The sequence below is a fragment of the Cercospora kikuchii genome (genome assembly GCF_019650295.1).
Source record: "Cercospora kikuchii DNA, contig_00006, whole genome shotgun sequence".
Taxonomy (NCBI): domain Eukaryota; kingdom Fungi; phylum Ascomycota; class Dothideomycetes; order Mycosphaerellales; family Mycosphaerellaceae; genus Cercospora; species Cercospora kikuchii.
The window spans coordinates 168,139-189,758 of NW_025408587.1; the positions used below are offsets into that span (position 1 = coordinate 168,139).

The 21,620-nt window shown below is 52.0% G+C and overlaps 8 protein-coding genes across 9 annotated transcripts; 3 read left to right on the forward strand and 5 right to left on the reverse strand.

The window, feature by feature from the left end:
- Positions 1-530: 530 nt before the first annotated feature.
- Positions 531-1,133, forward strand: CKM354_000900800 (uncharacterized protein; the record flags this gene model as incomplete). The annotated part of the gene is made up of 1 exon (XM_044804411.1): positions 531-1,133. The coding sequence occupies one exon, from the start codon at positions 531-533 to the stop codon at positions 1,131-1,133; it is 603 nt and encodes a 200-aa protein (XP_044660346.1).
- A 2,959-nt stretch (positions 1,134-4,092) lies between these two features.
- CKM354_000900900 (uncharacterized protein) lies at positions 4,093-6,284 on the forward strand (the record flags this gene model as incomplete). Its single annotated transcript, XM_044804412.1, has 2 exons — positions 4,093-5,128; positions 5,185-6,284. The coding sequence occupies 2 exons, from the start codon at positions 4,093-4,095 to the stop codon at positions 6,282-6,284; spliced, it is 2,136 nt and encodes a 711-aa protein (XP_044660347.1).
- A 689-nt stretch (positions 6,285-6,973) lies between these two features.
- CKM354_000901000 (uncharacterized protein) lies at positions 6,974-7,825 on the forward strand (the record flags this gene model as incomplete). Of its 2 annotated transcripts, none has more annotated exons than XM_044804413.1 (3): positions 6,974-7,117; positions 7,163-7,270; positions 7,307-7,825. In XM_044804413.1, the coding sequence occupies 3 exons, from the start codon at positions 6,974-6,976 to the stop codon at positions 7,823-7,825; spliced, it is 771 nt and encodes a 256-aa protein (XP_044660348.1). The 2 variants fall into 2 exon arrangements, with proteins under 2 accessions (XP_044660348.1, XP_044660349.1); XM_044804414.1 differs by having other exon boundaries at positions 7,508-7,825.
- Positions 7,826-7,983: 158 nt separating this feature from the next.
- On the reverse strand, positions 7,984-9,701 carry CKM354_000901100 (uncharacterized protein; the record flags this gene model as incomplete). The annotated part of the gene is made up of 2 exons (XM_044804415.1): positions 7,984-9,426; positions 9,483-9,701. 2 exons carry the CDS (start codon positions 9,699-9,701, stop codon positions 7,984-7,986), a joined length of 1,662 nt encoding a protein of 553 aa, XP_044660350.1.
- A 1,442-nt stretch (positions 9,702-11,143) lies between these two features.
- CKM354_000901200 (uncharacterized protein) lies at positions 11,144-12,415 on the reverse strand (the record flags this gene model as incomplete). Its single annotated transcript, XM_044804416.1, has 1 exon — positions 11,144-12,415. One exon carries the CDS (start codon positions 12,413-12,415, stop codon positions 11,144-11,146), a length of 1,272 nt encoding a protein of 423 aa, XP_044660351.1.
- Positions 12,416-12,998: 583 nt separating this feature from the next.
- Positions 12,999-14,553, reverse strand: CKM354_000901300 (uncharacterized protein; the record flags this gene model as incomplete). The annotated part of the gene is made up of 4 exons (XM_044804417.1): positions 12,999-14,128; positions 14,186-14,245; positions 14,306-14,384; positions 14,467-14,553. 4 exons carry the CDS (start codon positions 14,551-14,553, stop codon positions 12,999-13,001), a joined length of 1,356 nt encoding a protein of 451 aa, XP_044660352.1.
- Positions 14,554-16,471: 1,918 nt separating this feature from the next.
- On the reverse strand, positions 16,472-17,494 carry CKM354_000901400 (uncharacterized protein; the record flags this gene model as incomplete). Its single annotated transcript, XM_044804418.1, has 1 exon — positions 16,472-17,494. One exon carries the CDS (start codon positions 17,492-17,494, stop codon positions 16,472-16,474), a length of 1,023 nt encoding a protein of 340 aa, XP_044660353.1.
- A 1,757-nt stretch (positions 17,495-19,251) lies between these two features.
- CKM354_000901500 (uncharacterized protein) lies at positions 19,252-21,462 on the reverse strand (the record flags this gene model as incomplete). The annotated part of the gene is made up of 1 exon (XM_044804419.1): positions 19,252-21,462. The coding sequence occupies one exon, from the start codon at positions 21,460-21,462 to the stop codon at positions 19,252-19,254; it is 2,211 nt and encodes a 736-aa protein (XP_044660354.1).
- Positions 21,463-21,620: the final 158 nt, after the last annotated feature.

Here is a 21,620-nt window from a genome sequence, read left to right on the forward strand (position 1 = left end):
GTCCTGAAGGTCGACATTCGGTCCGACTCTCTATTGTGAGTGTGATGGACACTGCAATTGAGAGAAGTAGCAAGACGACAGGTCTCACCCATTGAACGACTTTCATCACGACAAGAATGTTCAAACAGGACGAAGGGTCCAGGCATTCCACTAGCAAGGGTCTGTTCGAAGATCAGAAACCTCGAAGTTGCTCTCCGTTTGTGGCGCGAGCTGTTGCATATTCAGCCAGCCACGGAGACCGCAAGCTGTAGTCTAGAAGGCGATGTGCTGCAGCTGCACGCACCAAATTGTGCAACCGCTGCGACGAGCGCGATTACTACGAAGAACAGCTATACGCCATGCAACGCCTCTAATTGCAGTGACTTTAGATCAGGAGATCACAAGGGAGAACACATTTATATTTTCTCTGCCTGCGTTCAGCTTTTTCTTCCATCTCCCTGTCCTTCGCAAACGCAAAAGACTGCTTCTTCCGAAACAAACAGCATCGAATAATTGACCGCAAAAATGACAACGTATAGTAAGTCTTCTCCATGAACACCCAAACTCCCAACCTGCGCAAAAGAGAAAAGGGACTAACCTCTCCCAAAAAAGTCCAACTCCTCGACTCCAACAACAACAAACTCTTCACCAACAAAGGCCAACCATCTTTCACGCCACAATCCACGCTCGACCAAACAATTTCCATCTCCATCGCCTCCGGAATCCCCATATCTTCCTACTCCCTATCTTTTACCAACAACGCCACCTCAGACCCCGCTAATGCCCGCTTCATCCCGGGAAAACTCACCACATCCGGCCTCGAACTTACTCGAACTTTCGATCAATGGTCGCCTCTCGTTTTCCATCGCTTAGCGAGCGCCACAACATTCAAGACGTTGGTTCTGGTAAATTTCTCAAACGTAGGCGCCGGAGGCGGCAATCGGATCATGTCTGTTTTGACTTTTAGTAACGTTTTGCTTGTGAATCAGAGTATTGTGGGATCGGGAGATGGAGCTGGGCCTCCAACGGAAAATTTGCAGTTCATTTATGGGAAGGTGCAGGTTGCGTATCAACCGATGGAGGCGAGTGGGAAAGCGGGGAATCCTGTGCAGGCGGATTGGGATCTTTTTGGGAACAAGGGGAGTGTGAGTTAATGAGAGCTTCGTCTTTGGGATTTGTTGTTTAAATCTTGCTGTCCGGGTGTTGTTATTTGAGGAAGAAGTGCATGAGAGAGAAAGACGTTCGACGAGGGAATTGGAGTGAAAAATCGGCGCCGCTAGCGTATTGAGTACACACGAATGACTTTTCTGATAGTGGATACATGTGCTAGGAGAAGCAGTGGTATGATGCGCTGTAATGCTCGCTTTTCATGATGAGTTGTCGTAGAATGCGAGAGATTTTCAGGCGTATCGGTCGGTTGTTGAGTCTCACAATTGTCCTCACTATTATAGTAGGTAGAGCTCGTGGGGAGCATTTGACCTCTCCGAGCATTGGAAGATGGTTCCGGTCCTGCTGCAAAATTATCGAATGGCTCGCTCAACCTCATGCAAGCCATGGAATCAAAGTCCTATTGTGAATATCTGCGCGACTTGCAGGGTGCGTCCAAACCTCACGTGTGAAACAATCACGAAGATGCAAGATGATCAGTACCATAGAACAAGCACCTGGCATCAACTGGACGTATGTCGTACAATCGCAGCACCATGTCCCACGTAACGTACCGCGCCATGACCAGGAGTTTCATGCACTCCAACGTGAAGCAGATCAGTACCAAAGCCAAATTTGGTCCCAAGTTCACCGAAAGTTGATTTTCGATGGGCTGTAGGCTGTGATCCCGCAAGATGTAGTGTACGAATCTGGCATATGCGGAGCACTACCGAGCAGTGAAACGATAAGGCAAGGTGATGGCGACATTCGGACGTCTCAGCTGGAACTGTGTTGAAAGCGGCAGCCAATAGAACTTCACGGGCACGCAGCAGCCTTTGCGGTTCGTGCGAGCTGAAACTTGCGCATGGGCGTTGGGTTCGCGGCCATGCTGGATCTTGGTCAGACTTCTTCAGCCTTGGTGCAACGTGCGGTGGGTTTGATCAGTGGAGCTGAACGTTGAGGAGTTGAAGAAAGCCGTGGGGTGAAGTCTCGACGCGAAACGGCGTTCTGACTTCGTATAGCGCCACAGCTGCGCGCGCATTTGCTCGGGGAGCAATACTGTGCATTCCCCTTCGGTGCTGGCAATAAGACCACGTGGCAGTAGGAAAATGGTCGACAAGTGAAGTCTTCTGCAGATCCACGTGATGGTCACAATTGACAAGGGAGTGACGTTCGTTCGTGGACCCTGAAGAAGAAGTGGTCGCTTCGAGACTCGTGCTCTTGCCTGCTGCGCGGCTCCTGGCTCGGCTGGAAGCGCGCCAAATCCCCGATCAGGCCCATATTTTCCGTGGCCCGCAGCGCCATGCGGTCATGCCATGCTGCTGCTGCTGCCGATGACAGCGCGCGCGAATGTGACTCGAATACATACGATCCTGCTGGCAGTGTCGAGCAGCCAATCGAGCATTCTCGCAAACGTCCTCGACGGTATGACTGTGCGCAGAGGCTCGCGTGCAGCAGCACAAGTCAGATCTGGTGGACCGGGGTGCGTTGCATGTGGAGCAGAACCACTTTCGACGTTTCTAGGGGCCGAGGACATCGATTGGTCGTACAGCCTCCCTCCAGCTCTCCTGCATGACGCGGTGCGAAGAAGAGACATTTTCTGCATGCGACCGTACGTAATGACCATAGCGAGAGATTCTTTTGACGCCGGCGTGCACACCGGAACGCAGGGCGAAAGGTGGAAGATTGGCAGGAATCTCGTCTCTCGAGCCAGGGTTTCAGCGGGATCCGGGGAGGGGCGGATTACGGATTACCTTTGCGTGTGGCCGGTTTGGCCTGGGGCTGCGCCCGTCCATGGGCGATGCTGTCTAGACCGGATATGAGGCTCGAGAGTTGCCCAACAGCGCCAAATTGCATTGCTTGCAGCAGGCGTCCCGTTCAGTACCTCTGATGCCTCATGTCGCAGGCCAGCTGTATGACATCCATGTGCGGAGGGATGCAGTTCTGCTGTGACGGTATCCAAACGGGACTGCCGGGCCAGTTCCTAGCCTGGATCACGCGAGCAATATCATTGGATATACCCACTAGTCGGTCGGGTCGAATTATAGTCCCACGGTTTGGGCTGCGCTAGAGGCAATGGGTTGAGCAGACAGACCAACATGGCGGGCGCAAGAAGTCTGCAGTCGGTGTCTTTCGGCGGCCTGCGAGATGCACCGAAGACTAGCATCACGAACGATCTGAGTCAAGGTGGTGTTCGTCACAAAAGGTCGGAGAGCGCTGTGCATGGGGTGGCCTGCGTTGATATTTCGAGTCGAAAAAAAGTCAAAAGCGGTCAAGCCGTGCAGGACTTGGTTCGGCAGACCCCTGCTTAGCGCGCCGAGTCTAAATTGTAAAAGATCTGGTGAAGCAGGAGCCTCTATTCCTCTGCTCCCTCTCTCCGCTGCATCAACCACGCACACCACTCCCACAGCGACGAAGCACCACAAACCGACCTCACCGGGCACATATCCTTCACAATACATCACTTCGTCGTCCAAGATGCCGCAGGCCATCGGTGCGCACTAGATCACTGCTGGAGGTCGGCCCACGTGCTGGCCTCCAGTCGTTCTCTGCCCATCGAATAACTTCAATCGCCCCCACGACGAAACGAGACGACTACTTCCAAGCATAGCTTGTCAGTAGTTTGACCACCTGCACCGAGTTTGGAGTGATCTCCGTCACATCAGACCACCAGGCATCGGCACCTCGAATGCGTTTGCACCCCGCAAACGACGACGAAGACACGGCTTGACCCATTGCGCGGCCACGCCTACACTACTATACGCACTACAGCTCGTTGCCAGAAGGCGACTTACGCGAGATACAAAGAGGACCCGGAGTTGTGCTTTCGACAGCACGAGACGAACCATTCCCTGAGTTTAACCTACAGCGGACCCCCTACCACCAAGGACATCAATACTCGAGATCCCGCATCTCACCATCGCAACCGAAACTTTTTCACCAAAAATCCAGAACAACAAAACCGCAATGGCTCATCGTTCAACCAGTTCCGCCCCTCAGGCGAGCAATCGGGTTCCTTACGATCCACGAAAGTTGACCAACGGAAGCCCGAAAAAAGCGTCGCATCACTCACGACCGATGAAGAGTAACATCACCAAAATGAGCAATGGCACACGCACCGGAGATGCTGTATCAGACGACAGCGATAACGAGGCCCAAGAGGGCGCTGCAGACAGCCCAGACGAGGAGAGCGACTCTGACGATGAGGCGGATGTCTTTGCCCTGTCAGGCGCAAAGCGGAATGGAAACATTGCTGCACCGCGGCTGGCAGGGCCCGCATATCATGTCGAAGCGGATGCTGTGGCGGGCGCTGAGAAGAATCTTGACAGTGAAGACGAGGACTATGATGCTGTCGATGACGATGACGAAGAAGAGGATGATATGGAGAAGGCTCTCGAAAAAGACCTGATCCAAGACTTCCTCGAGCATGAAGCGGAAACTGAGGCCCAACGGCCACAGACCGCTACGTTGGTCTCCAATGATATGACTGGTTTAAGCCTCACTGAGGACGCTTCGCTCGCCCGCAGACTGAGCTTGCAAAGCGAGGACAGCAATGCGGGCGATCTCAATTGGACTGAAGATCCGTTCCACGGCCTTCGAACTGACGACACTCTCTATCAAGAGATGATTGACGATGCCGAAGACGAATTCTCTTACAATCTTGCTTCATGGCGCATGCAACAAGACGAGGTCAGCGAGGATGTACTTTTTGACCTTCATGTGCAGCGATCGAACAATGAGAAGCGTGTCCGATTCGCAGAAAATCGATCCTCGCGTTCATCGAGCATGAGCAGCGAGGATGACCCCAGAGATTCGTATCCTGACCTCCTCGATGGGACAAGCACTCCCCAGAATGCGGCACAATACATGATGGATGTCGATGTAATTGACGATGATAATGAGTCTCACTTTGACTTTGACTACGAAGATGATTATGAAGGCGCCATCGCCGAGGGAGATGACGAAGAAGACTCCGATCTCGACAGTGACACAAGTGATGAGAGTATGCACAATGTAAAGCGCCGTCTACCAAAAGTTTATTTACTGACACATCCTCAGCGGATGGTGATGCTACAGATGACGAAGATGAAGAGGATGCATTCAGACGCATGCATGCCATCCACAGGGAGAATGCAGCGGCCGCGGCCAAGAGCACTCCTGCTAGCACCCCAATCCCAAGCACGCCGAGCACACCAGTGACAGATCAAGCTCCCACTCTACGACAGCCAGCCAGCACAGGGCCGCGTCCTCGTGGCGGGAAGGCCAGTGGAAGACCAAGAATGGGCACATTTACTCATGATCCCACTCGTGCCGCTGTCACCGCTGACGAGAATGGCAATGGAATAAAAATCTCATGCCCATCAAAGCCCATCGACAAGGAGAGTGCCTACTGGGAACAAGCACGCCAAGTCATGGGCAGCCGTGACGGAAGTCCTGGAGAGCCTGTGACATGGACTCGCACCACGCCTCACACTGCCAGTATTCCTCAGAGGCCTTTCACGGCCAAGATGACTCTGGGCAGCATGTTCAACGGCAATCTCGACTTCCTGCGCACCAACGACGTCAATGGGATCACGAATGGGCTTGTTCTTCCCAGCACGCGTGGCAGCAGCGCCCGCTCATCATTCGCATCTTCTAACACCCTTGACAGAGAGCGAGTCACACCTGCACCAGCTGGAAATCTCGAAGACCTCGTACAATATCCTGACACCGATTCTGACATGGATGTCGATCCAACGCCATCCGCTGCATCTCAGCAGCAGGACGTCTTCGCGAGCTTCACGAACGATGACTCCGAGCCTATGCCTCGACTTGACAACGAGGATCTTCTGGATCATTTTGATCAGGTACCTGGTGGAATCTCGGTTTTCCGCAACAATCAGCATAATGTACGCCAAGTCAGCTCGCTGGCAGCCAACCCCGCCAGTCGAGTTCAGACTTCCGAGGCCAATGCTCTACAAAAAGGCAGACGCAATGCTGCCAATATTCCGATTACACCCGGGCGCAAAACGCGCCCAAGTGTTGACATGACACTCACTGGCGCAGGCGTCAGAAAGTCCGCAGCTCATGCCAGCCCTCTCGCCCAGAAGCGCCGTCGCAGCCGCGGCAACTCTCTTTCGCAAACTCTCGCACTCGACCGTTTCGGCTCGAAGGCGTAGTAATCCTGCCACTCAGCCCATCGCTAGCGGCACTTTTTCAGAACCGGGAATACACAAAAGCTCAACAAAAGCCCGAACACGAACAACAGGATTTGCAGCTTCTTTACTTGTCTTTACTTTGCCAGGATCTGTTTTTCTCGCTCTTTCTGCTATGACTTTTTCTGGTTTTTGGGAACGTATATGCATGTTAGCGAGGCGCAGGGAGGCGTTTCTGTCTGATCTGACCAGAGTTTCTTCCTCTTTCTGTTCGGGAACTCTGCTGCTGGGATGAAGATGGGAGCCTCACTGCCGTCGTTGTTTGCTACTGCGCGCGGAGATACCCTTTGGATTTCCTTCCTTTGCATTCGCTAGCAAGAATATACGATGATGCGGTGGGATATGGTGTCAGTAGTTTCGAGCGATGATGAGCAGCAGTATACGCATAATAGTTGGAAAATGAATGATTCAAAGATGAGCTCTTTTCCTTTCAGAGATGTGATCAGAGGAAAAGTTGTGTGGCAGCTGTTGTGCCTGCCTGCCATTCAAAAACGGTCGAGCGCAGCTTCCATCAAGTGAGGAAGTAATCAACCACTTCCGCCAGTCAACCAAACGCACCACCTCAACATCGACATCCAACATTCTTCCAACCCCCACAACTCGCTATCTCCATTCGTCATCCTCTCACCTCCAACATAACCCAGCACTCAACCATGGATCCCGAAACTCGCCACATCTGGCGCGAAAGGATACGGCAAATGAGAGCCTTCAGCCCCAACACCACCCAGTACTCAACCATGGATCCCGAAACTCGCTCCATCTGGAACCAAAGGATACAGCGTATGGAAGCCGCTGGGGTACCCTTGCACTTATTCTACGGCGTTTCACTCGATCGCGTATAGGAAGAAAATGTCGAATATGTCGAAGAACGAGAAGGATATCTGGAATGCTTGTATCAGGACATAGCGCAAGAGCCATTCGAATTCAACTACGAAGCTGCGATGGGATTGGTATAGTTTGGCGATATACATCTTTTGGATTCGCAGGGGAATATTGTGAGGAGGAGGGATGATGAGGAGGAGAGAAGGCGGTGGGTTACTAGACATACAAGGATGGTGACGTTGAGGTATAGGGGTATGGCGGGACTAAGGGCGCGAATTGCAGAGGAGAGTGATGAGGACAGTGATGACGATAGTGATGGATCTCTCATGGATGAGTATTCTTTGCATCGGTGGCGTCAAGATCAGGCCTGGGCAATGAGAGCACATCCAGAGCGATCGGAGATTTTCGAGCCGGGCGAAATGTTGGACTGGAATGATATTGTTGGTCGGGTCGAAGAATTGGAAAGCGACACGACAGAAATGATGTTGAGCCCCGAGCAACTGGAAGACGCCATCGAGAGACTTTCCAGGAGGATCCATGGGCCAGACAGTACCGTGCAAGAAGTGGAAGCCGGCGAGAGAATTGAGGAGGCGGGCTTAGAAGCGAGGGAGGGGTTGGAGAACGAGGGTGTCGAAATGGATGAGGGTGTGACACCACAGTCGGGCTCGGGCAGCAGTCATTGAGGAGTGATATTATCACTATGGAGCAGAGCATTCATTCGTGGAACAAATTCCAAGAGAGCGGTCATGAGACAAATTGATAATATGTGCTGTATTCCTGCAATCACTTAAGTACAATCCACACGCCAATCAAAATCATAACACACTCATGCACCGACCATCTACGCCTTCACCGCCCTCCTCCTCACCTTAATCGTTGCATTCGAAGGCGGCACTCCACTCCCACCCATATTGATATTCTGCGGCCTCTCCGGCAAAGGCTCAACATCATAATGCATAACCAAAAACGCAACCAACAACTTCAACTCCTGCTGCGCGAAAAATCTCCCCGGACACGCATGTCTTCCCATACCAAAAGCCATATTATCTTTCCCCACACTCGTCATACTATAATTCTGCAATCGAAGCCATTCCTCTCTCGCTTTTCCCTCGAGCTTCTCGCCTTCACGCTCTGCCGCGGCGGCGAATTCTTCACGAGGGCGAGAGAAGCGGTAAGGGTCGAAAGTGTTTGGATCAGAGTAGACGTCTGGGTCGTGGTGCCGGTTATAAGCTAGGACAGCGACAGAGGAGCCATATGGTGCTGTGAAATTCTCCACGGGATCGTACATTCCATTCGGATGCACGACTTTACGGGCATTGAGAGATGCGAAATCTCCTATACGCATAGATTCTCGAAGAGCGGAGTCTGTGCGGAGGAGTTTTGCGAGATTTTGTTTAGACCAGATTCCCTTTTCGTTTTCGGCAGAGATATTTGTGGTGTTATTTGATGATTCACCGAAGACGCGTTCGGCTTCTTCGCGGAGGGAGGCTTGGATGTCGGTTTTGGAGGAGAAGATGTCGAGGATTGCGTTGCTGCCTGTTATGAGGGTTGTGTGAATTGTGGCGAATTCGAGGGCGAGGAGACAGCGGACTGTCCAGGAGATGTCGAGGGCCCAGAGTTTGCCTTCGGCGCGGGCGGTGCGGATGTGCCAGGTTATGTAGTCGTCTGGGATATCGTGTTTGGTGTCTGGGTTAGCAGCTTCGGCTTCGATGTCTGCGATGCGTTTTTCGATGACCGGGGCGATCATTTTGCGGACTTTGAAGTAGTGGTACCAGTTAGGGAGCGCCACGAGGTTCATGATGGGTTCGAGGAGGGTTGGAAGTAGCATGTTGACGATGATGCAGCGGATTGCATCTTCGGCGAAGTGAACGCAGTCATCGAGCAGAGCTTGGTCTCTGCAAAGTGGGAGACCGACCAGTGTGCGGTTGCTCACTCGGCAGGCAATCTTGGTCATCATTTTTGTGATGTTTACTTCCTTCCAGTTGGCTGTGTCAGTGCCGAGAATCTCCTCCATGGTCACGGACAATTCGTCGTAGCTTGTTGGAAGGATATCCTTCAGCTTGCGCGGCATATGTGTAGTCAGAACGTGTTCGTGGAACCGAATGCGGACCAGATCAGAATCAGTGAAGGTATACTTGCAAGCCAAAGTATCGTAATGGGCTTGCCACGCGCTAAGCACGTCTTCAGGCTGATCGTTGTATGCTTGCAGGCGGTCGTTTGGTACAATAATAAGTGGCTTTCCGGAGATATTAGGCATCAAGAAAGACTTCCCATGCTTGGTGTACTGTGTGTTCTCGATCAGTATGCTGACACTTCAGATGAAGCTCTGTTGGGTCATACCTTGTAATACCCTTCTTCCAGCCATTCTCGTGTGTTTTTCGGGCTGCTGAAGTTCGCAATCGTGGTGGCACCAAAAGAGTTCGTCTTTCTCCCAACCCATGGCAGATCAGGATAATTGCTTATGCTGCGCGCACGTATCGACGCAACGACAGTGGCGATCAAGATGACAGCAGCGGCTGCAACAACCGGATGTTGTACCACCACGTCCAGCAGCGCCATCTTGAGTAGCAGATTCCTCTTCCACAAGCCACAGAGTACTTGCCAGACGCTGCTCTTGTGCAAGCTGAGAAGCAGCAGAAGAAAAGTGGTACTGTGCCAGATCTCAGCGCCCCGCGGTTTGTACAACACGAAACAAGAGGAGGAAGTGAAGTCAAGTCGGCTCGAAGTAAGCGTATAAGCAGGTGAGCAGCCTGACCAGCTGAAACAAATTGAGGGTCTGCAATTCGTTCGCATACGAACCGACCAAAAGCACCAACGAATCCTTTTCGCACAAGGCGCGGAACAGCGACTTTCCTTGGTGACGATCATTCAGATCCCTCGCGTGCACTTGACCATTTCACCGCTCGGAAAGTGCTTGAGCCGGCAGGGTGAGAAAGCTTATCCAGCCCGCCAGCCTTTGAATGGACGTCAAAATTTGATTGAGGAAAGGCGACGCTGAGCCTTCGTTTAGGGCTATGGAGGTACGAGAGCTTGGTATGGAGATTCCAGGCTTGGTACATGGATATGCTAACTAGGGCTACACTACTTTAATGCGGCATCTGCTAGCATGATAATCAGATCTCAGAGGAGAAGGGGGAGGAGAAAAAGTACAAGGTCGCAGATATGTTGTGCTTCAAAGTCGAGCGCCTTTGAACACCGGTGAGCAGAAGTACCTCTGTGCGCCAGCGCCGCTGAAGGCACCACCCAAGTATGCAACCTCGCCAATGGGTTTGTCGACTTCATATGAGCACAAGTGAACATGCTTGGTAGCGGATCAGGTTTTCGATGGCACAAGCACATGCGATCGGGCAGCACGTGTACCTACCATCACACCATACTGCCACATGCGAACGATCGCAATGGCAGCACAATGTGGTTTGACTAGCGGTAGCTGTTCAGCCCACCGATAACATTGCCTTGCCGATTCTATAAAGTAAGACCTCCAGTCAGCGGCGAGGCGCCATGGACTTCTATCACTTCCCAGCATACGACAAAGCCGGTCTCGAAAGAAGGGTGTCGACAAACGATGCCCGTCCGTCGTCACATCGGAGAACAACCTGGCCGTTGCTGACTTGTATCGAGTCTCCCCAGGTCCAATTTGCGCTACAACCGAAAATCTTGAGGTATCGTGACCTTCGCATCGTCGGGGCAGAAAGCACTCTGCACCGAAATGTGCGTGAACGGGAAGGTGCATAGCTCCAGCGATCCTCCGTGGCCATGCAAGACTGACAGGGAATTCACAGACGACTCGGCGCATCTAGTGAAAGTGAGGCGCATTCTGATGAAGAAATTTGGGCGGCCTGCAGACAGCACGGATGGGCGAGACTTTGGTGCTGGTGCTGGAGCTGGAGTCATCTCGTGTATGATCGAAGAAGCCTGGAGTACGCTCGCTTGAACCTCGCTTGACCGCATGAGCAGTAGGCTACCGCTCGAAACTTGCAACTCTTTGAATCGACCAGGCCTTAGAACTCCCTGGAAATGCCAATATCACAAGTCTCGAAAACATTTTGCTCTAGGCCCTTCCACTTCAAGGCTTCCTTAAGGACCTTAGGCGGGTCCAGCACAGCTTCTTCAGTCAGAACCCAAGTTCCCCAATGAATCCCCATGGCCTGCTTGCACTTGGTATCCACAAATATATTCACGGCATCATATGGATTTGCGTGAACAGGCGACATGATCCATCGTGGGTCGTACGCTCCAATCGGAATCAGGCCCAGGTCGAATGGTCCCCGATGCTCGCCGATCTCCTTGAACGCCGGACAGTGAGGGAGATGGGCATACTTCTCGCCATAATCGAATTCGTCCTTCGCCGATCGAGGCACGGCACGATATCCAGTATCACCGCCGAACCAAACTTTCTTGCCGCCCGACTCCACAGACCAGGAAGCCCAGAGTGTATGCGCCTTGTCAAACGCTGTCCTGGCTGACATGTGCTGACACGGCAAACAGGAAATCATCGCCTTCATTTCCCTCGCACGATTGGGTTCCCCGGCCACGTTTGGGGTGATCTTCACCTCTCTCTCCTCCCACCAGTCCAGCTCAGTCACATTCTTGAACCCACACCTCTCAAACCAAGGCGCGTTTCCCAATGGCACAAAGAACTGCACATCTCGATGCTTCTCCGCAATCTTTTGCAGCGTCGGATATGACAAGTGGTCATAATGGCAATGACTGATCACCACCACATCAATATATGGAATATCCTCAATCTGACACGGCATGTCCGTATACCGCTTCGGGCCCATAAAACTGAAAGGCGAGCATCTCTGCGTAAAAACCGGATCGAACAGAACACGAAGCCCTCCCGCAAATTCCACATAATAGCACGCATGACCCAGCCACGTCGCGCGGAGATTTTGTGTTTCCCTTGAGGGAAGGAAAGTAGGTTTGTGGACTGGGACCGTGGGCGGTGTTGTGTCGACTGTCTTCCTTTCCCCAGTGAGACCTCCTAACACCCCCCATTTGAATATCGCCCACATGTTCATATCTTCCCATGAATCCCACGGGTTGAGAAACCCTTTCCCCTTCTTATTATGATGTTTCTTCAGACTCGCATCGGCGGGTTGCGGCGAAGGTCGCGAAGGCGAGGAAATGGCAACTGTCGCCATGGCTTCTGTCGATTTGAATCTTCTGGATTGCTGTATTATCTGTCGATGTCGCGTGGTGATCTGTAATAGCTGTCTGTTGTTCTGCACTGGCGTGAATCTGCTGAATCGGCTAAGGACGAAGCTCATGGTAAAAAACGAAAGAGGGTGAGCAGCGCGATGGAAGGTTAATGAGATTCGATGGCTGACGATACTGTACCTGGCGTAGTCAGCGCCATGCAGCTTGCTACGGGCGAGAAGGATGAACACAAATGTCCGTGATGATGCGCGTTCGGACGGGTTTAGGCGATGGTCAATTCCATTGTTCTAGCTCATGCACGGACCTCCGGATTTAAGAATCGCCGGATTGCTGGGGTCTAAATCTTGGGCGTGCAGGACTCCAGACATCAACAACAACAATGCTATCACGGCAATATGCATCCTCTCTATACTTGCGATGAACGTGTCATCGATCTCAAGGTCTCTCTGCCTGTATGCAGAGGCTTTCGGCTGAAATCATGAGTCCGACTTAACAGCTCATGTCTACAGGCAGATCATCCTTTGGCTCGGAGCCTGGTCTATGCTATGGCTGGACCACTTACAGGCAGCTTCCAGGAGTATCGCAACAGTCATGGGCGGAGAGCTTAAACGTCAGTCTCTGAGGATATTCTTGACTGCTCAGAAAAAGAGTGCAGCGGCTCCGGTCATTCGGCTTTTGCATTGAACACGACTTCTACTTGTTGCAACACTTCAGACTTTGGTCTTCATCTCCAGAAGACGAGTGCGTTCCGTCTTCCTTGAGGCTATCGCCGGTAAACATCACTACAGGTATAGTGGTAAGGCCACTCATGATCGCCAGGCTCCAAGCCATCGTGGCCCATCCGGCTGCTCGCTGCACAAAACCAGCCCACAAGATACCGATCGTGAGCCCCAGGGTGTAGGCTGCCCACCACAAGCCCTGTGCTTGGGCAAAGGCTCCTTTCGATCCGCATACTCCCGGGTTCTTGCGCTCGAGCTCCATAACTACATGTCCTGTCTCTGCGCAGAATATGGGCACTGTGGTGCCTAGAAGGCAGTCCAGTAGCGATAGTAGCGCAGCAAGCAATACTTTGTCCGATACGTTGTCCTCGTCGACGAAGCGGAGGCATACCAGAACCGCAGGTGAAAGCAAAAATCCTGCTGCGGCTATCCATCTTCCACCAACTCTGTCAGCCCATGCACCAACCAAAGGGCTCGCAAATTCGGGCAGTGCCAAAGCCATAAAGAGTAACCCTGCCGTCTGCGAGCTCCAACCAAAAAGCTCCTTCACATGGACGGTCAAAGTCGCGTCGAAAGATCCCAAGACTGCTGCGTGCGCGAACGTTGCCCATAGAGCAGACAACATTCGCGCGGACTTGAGCAGCAGTGGTGCCACGAATTGCGTACGCTTTCTTGGTGGCCGAGAGTGGTCTTCCGCGTCCGCGGTGTTCTCTCTCAATTTGGACTGCGGTTCTACCAGCAGGACACGCAGCATGAGGTCCAGGAAGAAGATTCCACACATCATGCTCCAGACACCATGGTTTCCAGCGTGTTCATACATAACACCTCCGAGCACGGGGCCGAGAAACACGCCCAACGATAGGCTCAAACTTGTGTATCCTAAGAACCTTGCTAATTGCGCCTCTGGAACCGTATCAACGATCAAAGCGAGAGTGTTCGTCCACACCATCGCTGAGCCGAATCCTAAGATCATTTGGCCGATTATCCATAGAGCAATATGAGTGCCAATGATGAGGAAGGTTACGCCAACAGACTGCACGATGACAGCGGCGACAAATAAGGGCTTGCGCCGTCGACAACGATCCGAAAACCAGCCTGCAAATGCTATGCCAAGTGTGTCAGCGACGTTGTCGAACATGACACCTCCATAATATGACGTACGTGTCGAGAGCACAACAGTCGCTGCCTGAATTGCCGGCAAAAGTGTGACACATAGCTCAACTACACGCCTCCGACATTAGATGAGCTGCCGACAGTCGCAGAAGAGGGTTTGCCTGATACCTTGCGAATTGGGCACATTTGCTCGATCAGGCAGAGCAAATGGTAAGATGGGCGGGAGAATCGTCGCAGCGATGATATCCTGCAGTATACCTCGATCAGCGCATTGTACTTTGTTCCAGTCTCGTTCCAGCCTTGCCAGTGTTTAGGCCCATTTGACCTACTGAGAAAGTGGCAACACAGCAGCTTATCAGCAAAAAGCCTAGTGACGAGCAGAGCCTGAGCCTCGCTTGATCAAGACGCTGTACCATGGCCGCGATCAAGGCAGCAATGTCAAGATCGATGAGGCTGTCAACAGAAGGCTGTGAATTATATATTCTGTCACGTGAGTGGGTCTAGAACGACGCCAGATGCGATTCGACACATCAACGGACCGATCATCAGAAGTCAGGCTGCACATCCGAGCCGCGGGGCGCCTCACCTCTGATGATGCTCCGTTGACCACACGGTGGTCTAAAACCGTCGTCTGGGAATTGATTCTGGCTACCTTTGCAGAAGGTGGGACGGCACATCTGCCTCTTTGAACCGGCTCACGTGGTCCGCGAGCATCTTCAAATTGCAGGCTTAAAGCCATATGCATGCAGAGGATGTTGTGTCTCGGAGACACGCGTACAGAGGTACCTATTCTCAATATCTGTGCATCAATCGATGTCTTACTCACCCGAGGCTTTGACACGCCCACTTAACATCCATTGACTCTTACAATTGCTTTGTATGCCTGTGGGTGGCAAGGCGCAATTGGCAATTGCTTCGGTAACCTGTTTGAATAGAGACCGTCGCGGAACAATGATACGCATATGCTATCGATACATAGCTGTAATGATCTATATGTAAAGCGGAAAGCACAAGGATCTTCAAGCATTTATCCATGCACCGCACGATCCTTCATTTAGCGTGTCAGATGGCAAGACAGCCTGTCTCAAGGCGGATTTTGCGAAACCGGCGAATGGGGATGTAAAGAACGTGATGGAAGCATAATCTTCAGGAGGTCGAGTGCCAATCAGATGGATTCTCGTGGTGAGCGAATAGAGCTCGGAGAGATCGACTATCATCTGGGAACGAAATCTTCCCGACCGAGTACTGGGTTGCTTTGCCGAATACGATGCAGCCCGTCAGATCATCATTGGATTCGTGAGTGGTATTGAGGGGTCTCAGTTTTGTTGTCGGCAGCAGGAGGACTTAGCATCCTCTTGGAACAATGCTGCTGTTGGCAGAGACGTAATGGCCGGGTTCACGGAGACACTGTTGTCTGACGGGGCCTTGCCGGACTCCATGGTATCTCGATACTGGACACCGATACAAAGTCGTCTTTTGACAGCATCTGCCAATACGGGTCGAGCGCCGTTGAGAAAGTTGATTCGGGAGACTGATGCAACACGATGGGTGGAGTTTGAAGTTCCACCGGCGACTATCCCGTTGTACAATTATTGACTGTGAGATCACGGTACCTACAACAATTTGTGGCTTAGACGACCTGGTCGAAACGTGGACAATCACGCCAGAAGACGCATTTATTGATCAGCGTACTGGCGCTGCTCATTTGTGCAGGATCGTCAATTTTCGAGAAGAGCTCCAGTGTTGTTATCGTTTCGCATACCCGATTCGCAGTGGCGATTGCTCGCTTGCAAATTCAATAGTCATGCCAGAAAGTGTGTTGACTACAGAAGCCCGAGATTGTCCAGTGAGAGCATCGCTGAAATGCGCATTCAAAGCAACCTCACTACCACGAAGGCTCGAATGAAAACATAATGGTGCCTGGCTGACTTGTGTGATCGCTTGTGCTCGGTGTGTTGTGCGCATTGACAGCCGCACCTCTGTTATTTGGGCCTGAGTGGTACAGAAAAGGATCTGATGCGAGGTAGAGAAACCTCGCCCAGCTTAGGCCAAACTTCGCAGGCGCGTCTAGTTGAAGAGCTGCATATGACGATGGACAGCACCAATTATACATGCCCATACTACTAGTAGATGAGGGGTTTCATCGGCGTCAACCAGCACGGAGTACCGTCTCAGTGCTCGGCCACATAGTCCTTTAGGCAGTCCGGTATGTTTCGTGCTACTCTTTGAGCAAGATTGAGCGAGTGTGGAGGGTCCAATGCGTGGCGACTGCGCTTGGCTCGACATTTGACAAGGCAGACCGATCGCAGCAGATCGTGGATCAATATTCCGCGATTACTTCCAATGATCAAATGTAGCTGACGATCGGCTCGTAGACTGTCGTCGAAGCTCTTCAAGCTTAGGATCAGCCTCGAAGCGCCGTAACCATTTTTGGCGTACATCCCACACTTGCGGACATCGGCTCTCCACAGCGTCTTCAAGCCACACGGCACCCTTCTCGTCGTTCTGAAGTCTCAAGATATACGCTGCTCGCAGAGCGTTTATTGAAAACGCCCTTGAGGTCATTTTACGTGATGTCTTCATGCCGAATTGTAAATAGGTAGGAGCCATGTCTAGGAACAGCTTGCCATTTGGCTCCGTTGGATGGTAAAGCATGATCATTGCTTCATTGTGCGCTCTCATGGTTCCGTGCGTGCTGATTTTGTTCGCAGAAATGAGCACAGTTGACAGGGCAGGGTCGTAGGGTGGCAGTGTGGTACTTTTAGTCATGCGGCTACCGCTCACCAGCGCCGCCATGATCATCCACTTCAAGTGTTTACCCGAGAAGTCTTTGAGCGCTCTCTCCAGAGTCTTCAGAGGAAGTACAAGTGAGTCGGACAATTCGACTTGGGCGTCCATTATGCCGACCACCCACAAATGACGTTCGGGTACGTCCACGTCGCGCTTTTCGTTGTTCATTTCATGAAGCAGCCAATTCCAGATGTCATTGTCTCTGCCTTCGGCGACCGAAAAGTAGCAAAGACAATTTACAAATATGCGATCTAGTGAGAGCGCATCCCTGACGGTCATGTCTTGGCTCCACAGCCAGTGAAGCACCCGTTCGCCAATCCGCCGAGCTTCGCTGTCTGGATGTCGTTCTGAGAGCGGTGTCACTTGCAAGTCATTCTTGAGATGGTACAAACAGGAACGTGCTTGCTCTTTGGTGGCCTTCCCTCCAGCTGCTAAGTGCACAAATTGTTCCACAGAGATTGCAGGCAGAGCAGCGGTCTCTTTTTCTTCCTCTTGCCGCCTGACCCAAGAATACTTGTCACCATGACTGACGCCGTGCTTCCGGTACACCTTGCTCAATGGCAACATTCCCCAACGTTGCTTGGTGGTCTTATTCTCTTCATAGTCTCGATAGCGCTCAGATGAAGTATGTTTCGTCGACAAGTATCTTGACGCGACGACTGAGGATGTGACCGCAGGGACCAGTGTAGGACGAAATGCGAAACATTTTTGAAAGATCAAGGGAGCGCCCCAAGAGACACTTGGTCCACAAAGCTTCCAGAAAGAACGAGACATGAAGGGAATAATGCTGGTGACGAACGAAGAAAGATCGTTTCATCTGGTGAAGGCAGGTCATACTCTGCCAAGACTCCATGCCAGGCGGCTGGATCAAAATTCAAGCGCGTTGTGCAACACAACCTCGTCACAGTGACAACTCGTTCTCGATACTTCCCCTTGCAGTATCACAACTATCAGATGTTGAGCTCTCATCACCTTGCGACAACACCCAATGGCAAGACTTCTCAAAGGTGGTTTGCTACCTGCAACACGTATCCGCAAGAATTTTGACGCTTCAGAAACTCGGCGCCATTCTTACCGGATTAACTCTGCTCCAGAATACTGAAAGATGCAGACCCGAAACAGCACAGATAAGAAGTCCAGCCTTAAGTTAGGTATACTGTTATGCTAGACTCGAGTGCTGCGATGCGTTTACCTTTATAGGCTTACGAATGTTACATACTGTGGTAGCGTGACATTTTGCATTGTCGTCCTGTGTCTCGCGGCGTACGTCCTAGCCGTGGAGCCACGGCCAGACCTGGAATTGATTGGAAGCGCAGATACAAAGATACGGCAGTCTAGGACGCAACCGGTTGTGGGAGATGGTCTTCTCCGGACACCAGTAGCTGTGCCTTAGAGTTGAATTCGGGCCCTAAATCAACCCTTACCGTGTCCGAGCCCCGACGACAAGACGGTCTATCTAGTCTCGAACAGAGTCTATCAGGCATCATCGACTAACGTAGATCTTGCGACAGAATACGAAGTGCCCTAAGCAAACGGACTTCCTACTCACAGCAGCCTATTCGCTCCGCCTCAGACCAAGTCGAACTAGCAAAGGTCTACCTTACATCTATTGCCTCTGGTGTGTCACAAAGTCGTGCCAATGAGCCAGATTTGTCTTCTATATTTGGCGGCCAATATCTTGGTCTCGAGCGAGTATGCATTATAAAACTGAGGAGAAGCACGCTCTGCAGGCCGAATGGGCGTCCATCCTTCGAGCAAATCAATTCCTTCGCATACACGAATCGAGCCGACAATGCACGCTTCTATCCACACCTTACTCATACTCTACATATCTCTCGTACTCGCACGACCACAAGGCAATACATGTCCAGGCGGCCCCGGCTCGAGTCGATCTTGCCCAGGAGAAAATCCCTCAACTCCAACATTGTGTAAACCACCTCCGGAACAACTATTTTATCAAGTGATAAACTGCGAAAGTTCATGCAACAGTTACGTAGGTCTTGCCACGCTCCAATCATGCCTGCAGATGTTGGTGGTTGCTGAATTATTTGCAGTGCAAGGACAAAGGTTGTTCCGCAAAATGTGAACTCACAGGAAGAGGCGGCGCTATATGTAAATGCGGGTAGGAGAACTGCTGATATCCATCTCACATTGAGTCTGGGACGGCTGTAGCATCGTACAGCCTCGATCTCGCTTCGAGAAGGATTTGTACGATCAGCTGGGCGAGAGTAGCATCGAATGTGCACAGGTGTGGGAGAAATATGGCGAGATGTTGTATCATGGAACATGGAGCACCACGACGACGACCAAACACCAGATGTTTCTCAACCAGCGATATCTTCCACTCTCAACAGTCCGTCCGCCATACCAGCCGCAGCCCATCCAGCGACCTGCAAATTCGGGTTCCAAGCCACTGCCGTAACCGCAGTCTTCTCCTCATAAATCGTAGTGTACAGGATTCCGTTTCTTGCATTTGATGAAGGCGCACCAATCACGTTCTGCAGCGTGATCTTTTCTGCTTTGAAGCCCTCCACGAATCGAGCAAGACCAACTTTTCCAATGAAAGCCTTGTCATCAATATCGCTTGGGTTGTCATCGTCAGCAGAAGCAGCGGCCTCTTCCTCCGTAGGTCGTCTCCACTCGTGAGAAAACCACGTCTGAGACCAGAGTGTACTCTTGCCACCGTCTGCAACGCGTCGTATCGGATTCGTGCCAGAAACTTCTCCGCCCACAGTGCCGGTCAGAATGAATGGGTGACATTGGCTGACGGCAATGCACGAGACATGGCTCTTGCACTTCGTCAAGCCAATTGTCCCAAACCATCTTCTGAGAGGATAGGCCCTCACGATCTGATTGTCCTCAGCACTTACTGCGCTCTTGACGAATTCGTGCCACAGTATGACTGGCTGTCCAATGCGACTTCGTGCAGAGAGCGTTGTACTGCTTGGGCCGAAAGGATGCGGTTTCGATAGATCGGTAAGTGTCTCGAAGCCGTTCATTGATGTCGTCATGAGCATGTGAGGGAAGCCAGGCCATCCGGAGGAGATATCCATGATGTAGGAAGTGCTTAGACTACCGTACAATACCGGGCGAGGATTGTTTTTGGACGATCGAAGTGATTCAGCAATGTCCCAGATACCTACGCATCCATTGGCACAGGCGACTGCTATTCGGGTCGAGCTGAGCCAAGTGAGGCTTGAGCACACAGTGTTTGGAGGTCGAACTTCGAAGGCGCACTTCTCCACCAGTACATATCCTGTGGAGTCATCTGGTGGTGGCTTGCCAACTCCGAGGACTCTGGCAGCGCCATCGCCTGATATGAATGCGAGGAACCCCATCACTGCAGTCTCTTTGGCTGGCACGGGACACCATTTGAGCGTTTTGATGTCCCCGACGGCCATGCAGATCACTTTGCACAGCCTTGGCGGCGCGGCCTTTGCGATATGCCCCGTCTTATCGGCTGTGAATTCCCAGATTTGTATGCTCGACTTGTAGTCAGGCTGTGGCGAGAATGCTGGCGCGGATCGCGGTGGATCGCGTTTCGGCAGGACAGAAACGGCCAGATAATGTTTAGATCCAAACTGGCTTGGAGCCCAATCTATGCTCTGAATCTTTGCACCTAGATTGAGGAGATAGCCAGTCTTGTAATCATTTGGAAGATTCTCCTGCCATTGCTGTCCAGGAGGTGGAACTTTCTCGAATGGCTGCGCGAGCGGAAGGAACTGTCCCGGCTGCAATCGATGTAGCTTCTGCCCTTCGATGCCGCCCATGGCCACACATCTCACGCCATTCGTGTTTTGTGGCAGATACTCTTGCGCCTCATCTTCGGTCAGACCGGTGACGACGAGGCGCGCTACGAATGCCTCTTTGCCTCCATCCTTGTGATACCACCTCCAATTCGCCTCAGCTTTGACCATTTCGCGTTCGTATGCTGCAGTGAAAGCAAATCCACCAGTATCGTCCTTCTTGGGTTTCCGGCTTGGGAAGCAGGCCTCCAAGCCCCACTTCGTCCTCGTTCTGAGAAGCGTTTCCCAGTCGTCCTTGGTGGGTCCAAAGTAATGCAGTCTCCTCCGAAGTTTTGACATACGATTGTGAATTTCGGCATTGTCAAGAACGCCTCTTGTGTAGGCCACGTCTTCTGCTGGGCGGGACCGCTTCAACTTGCGTTTCTGCAGCTTTGTTAAAATTGGAGGCCCTGCGTGGGGTTCTTCAGCGATGGAAATGTTGTCATCGAGGTCGCGCTCTCCAGCATTGCTATCGAGGTCGCGCTCTCCAGCATTGCTATCGAGGTCGTCCTCCACCTCTTCCACAGCTCCGAGTTCCACGATTTCTGACATGTCATCGTCGCTTGGCTCTGGTGACCCAGCACCAGTGTGAAAAGAGTCCGCATCGTCTTGATCCAATTCGTCGTCATCGTTGACCAGGCCCTCCTCGCCAGACTCCTTCTCAGACTGAAGTTCTTCTATGCCCTCGAAAGCGTCCACGGTATACCTCCTCCGCGGACCACTTCGCCGAGCGGATCTTAGTGAAGTCATGATGCTAAGAGAAAAAAGAACAGCGAGAATACTTAGCTTTAGTTACCTCAATGGACAACTTACCACTTACTGTGATGCCACTATTATTCCACCCAAGACGCGAAAATGACGCGCTCACGGCTGCGCGGCCAGAAGTATATGTGGTCTCTCAGCGCCAA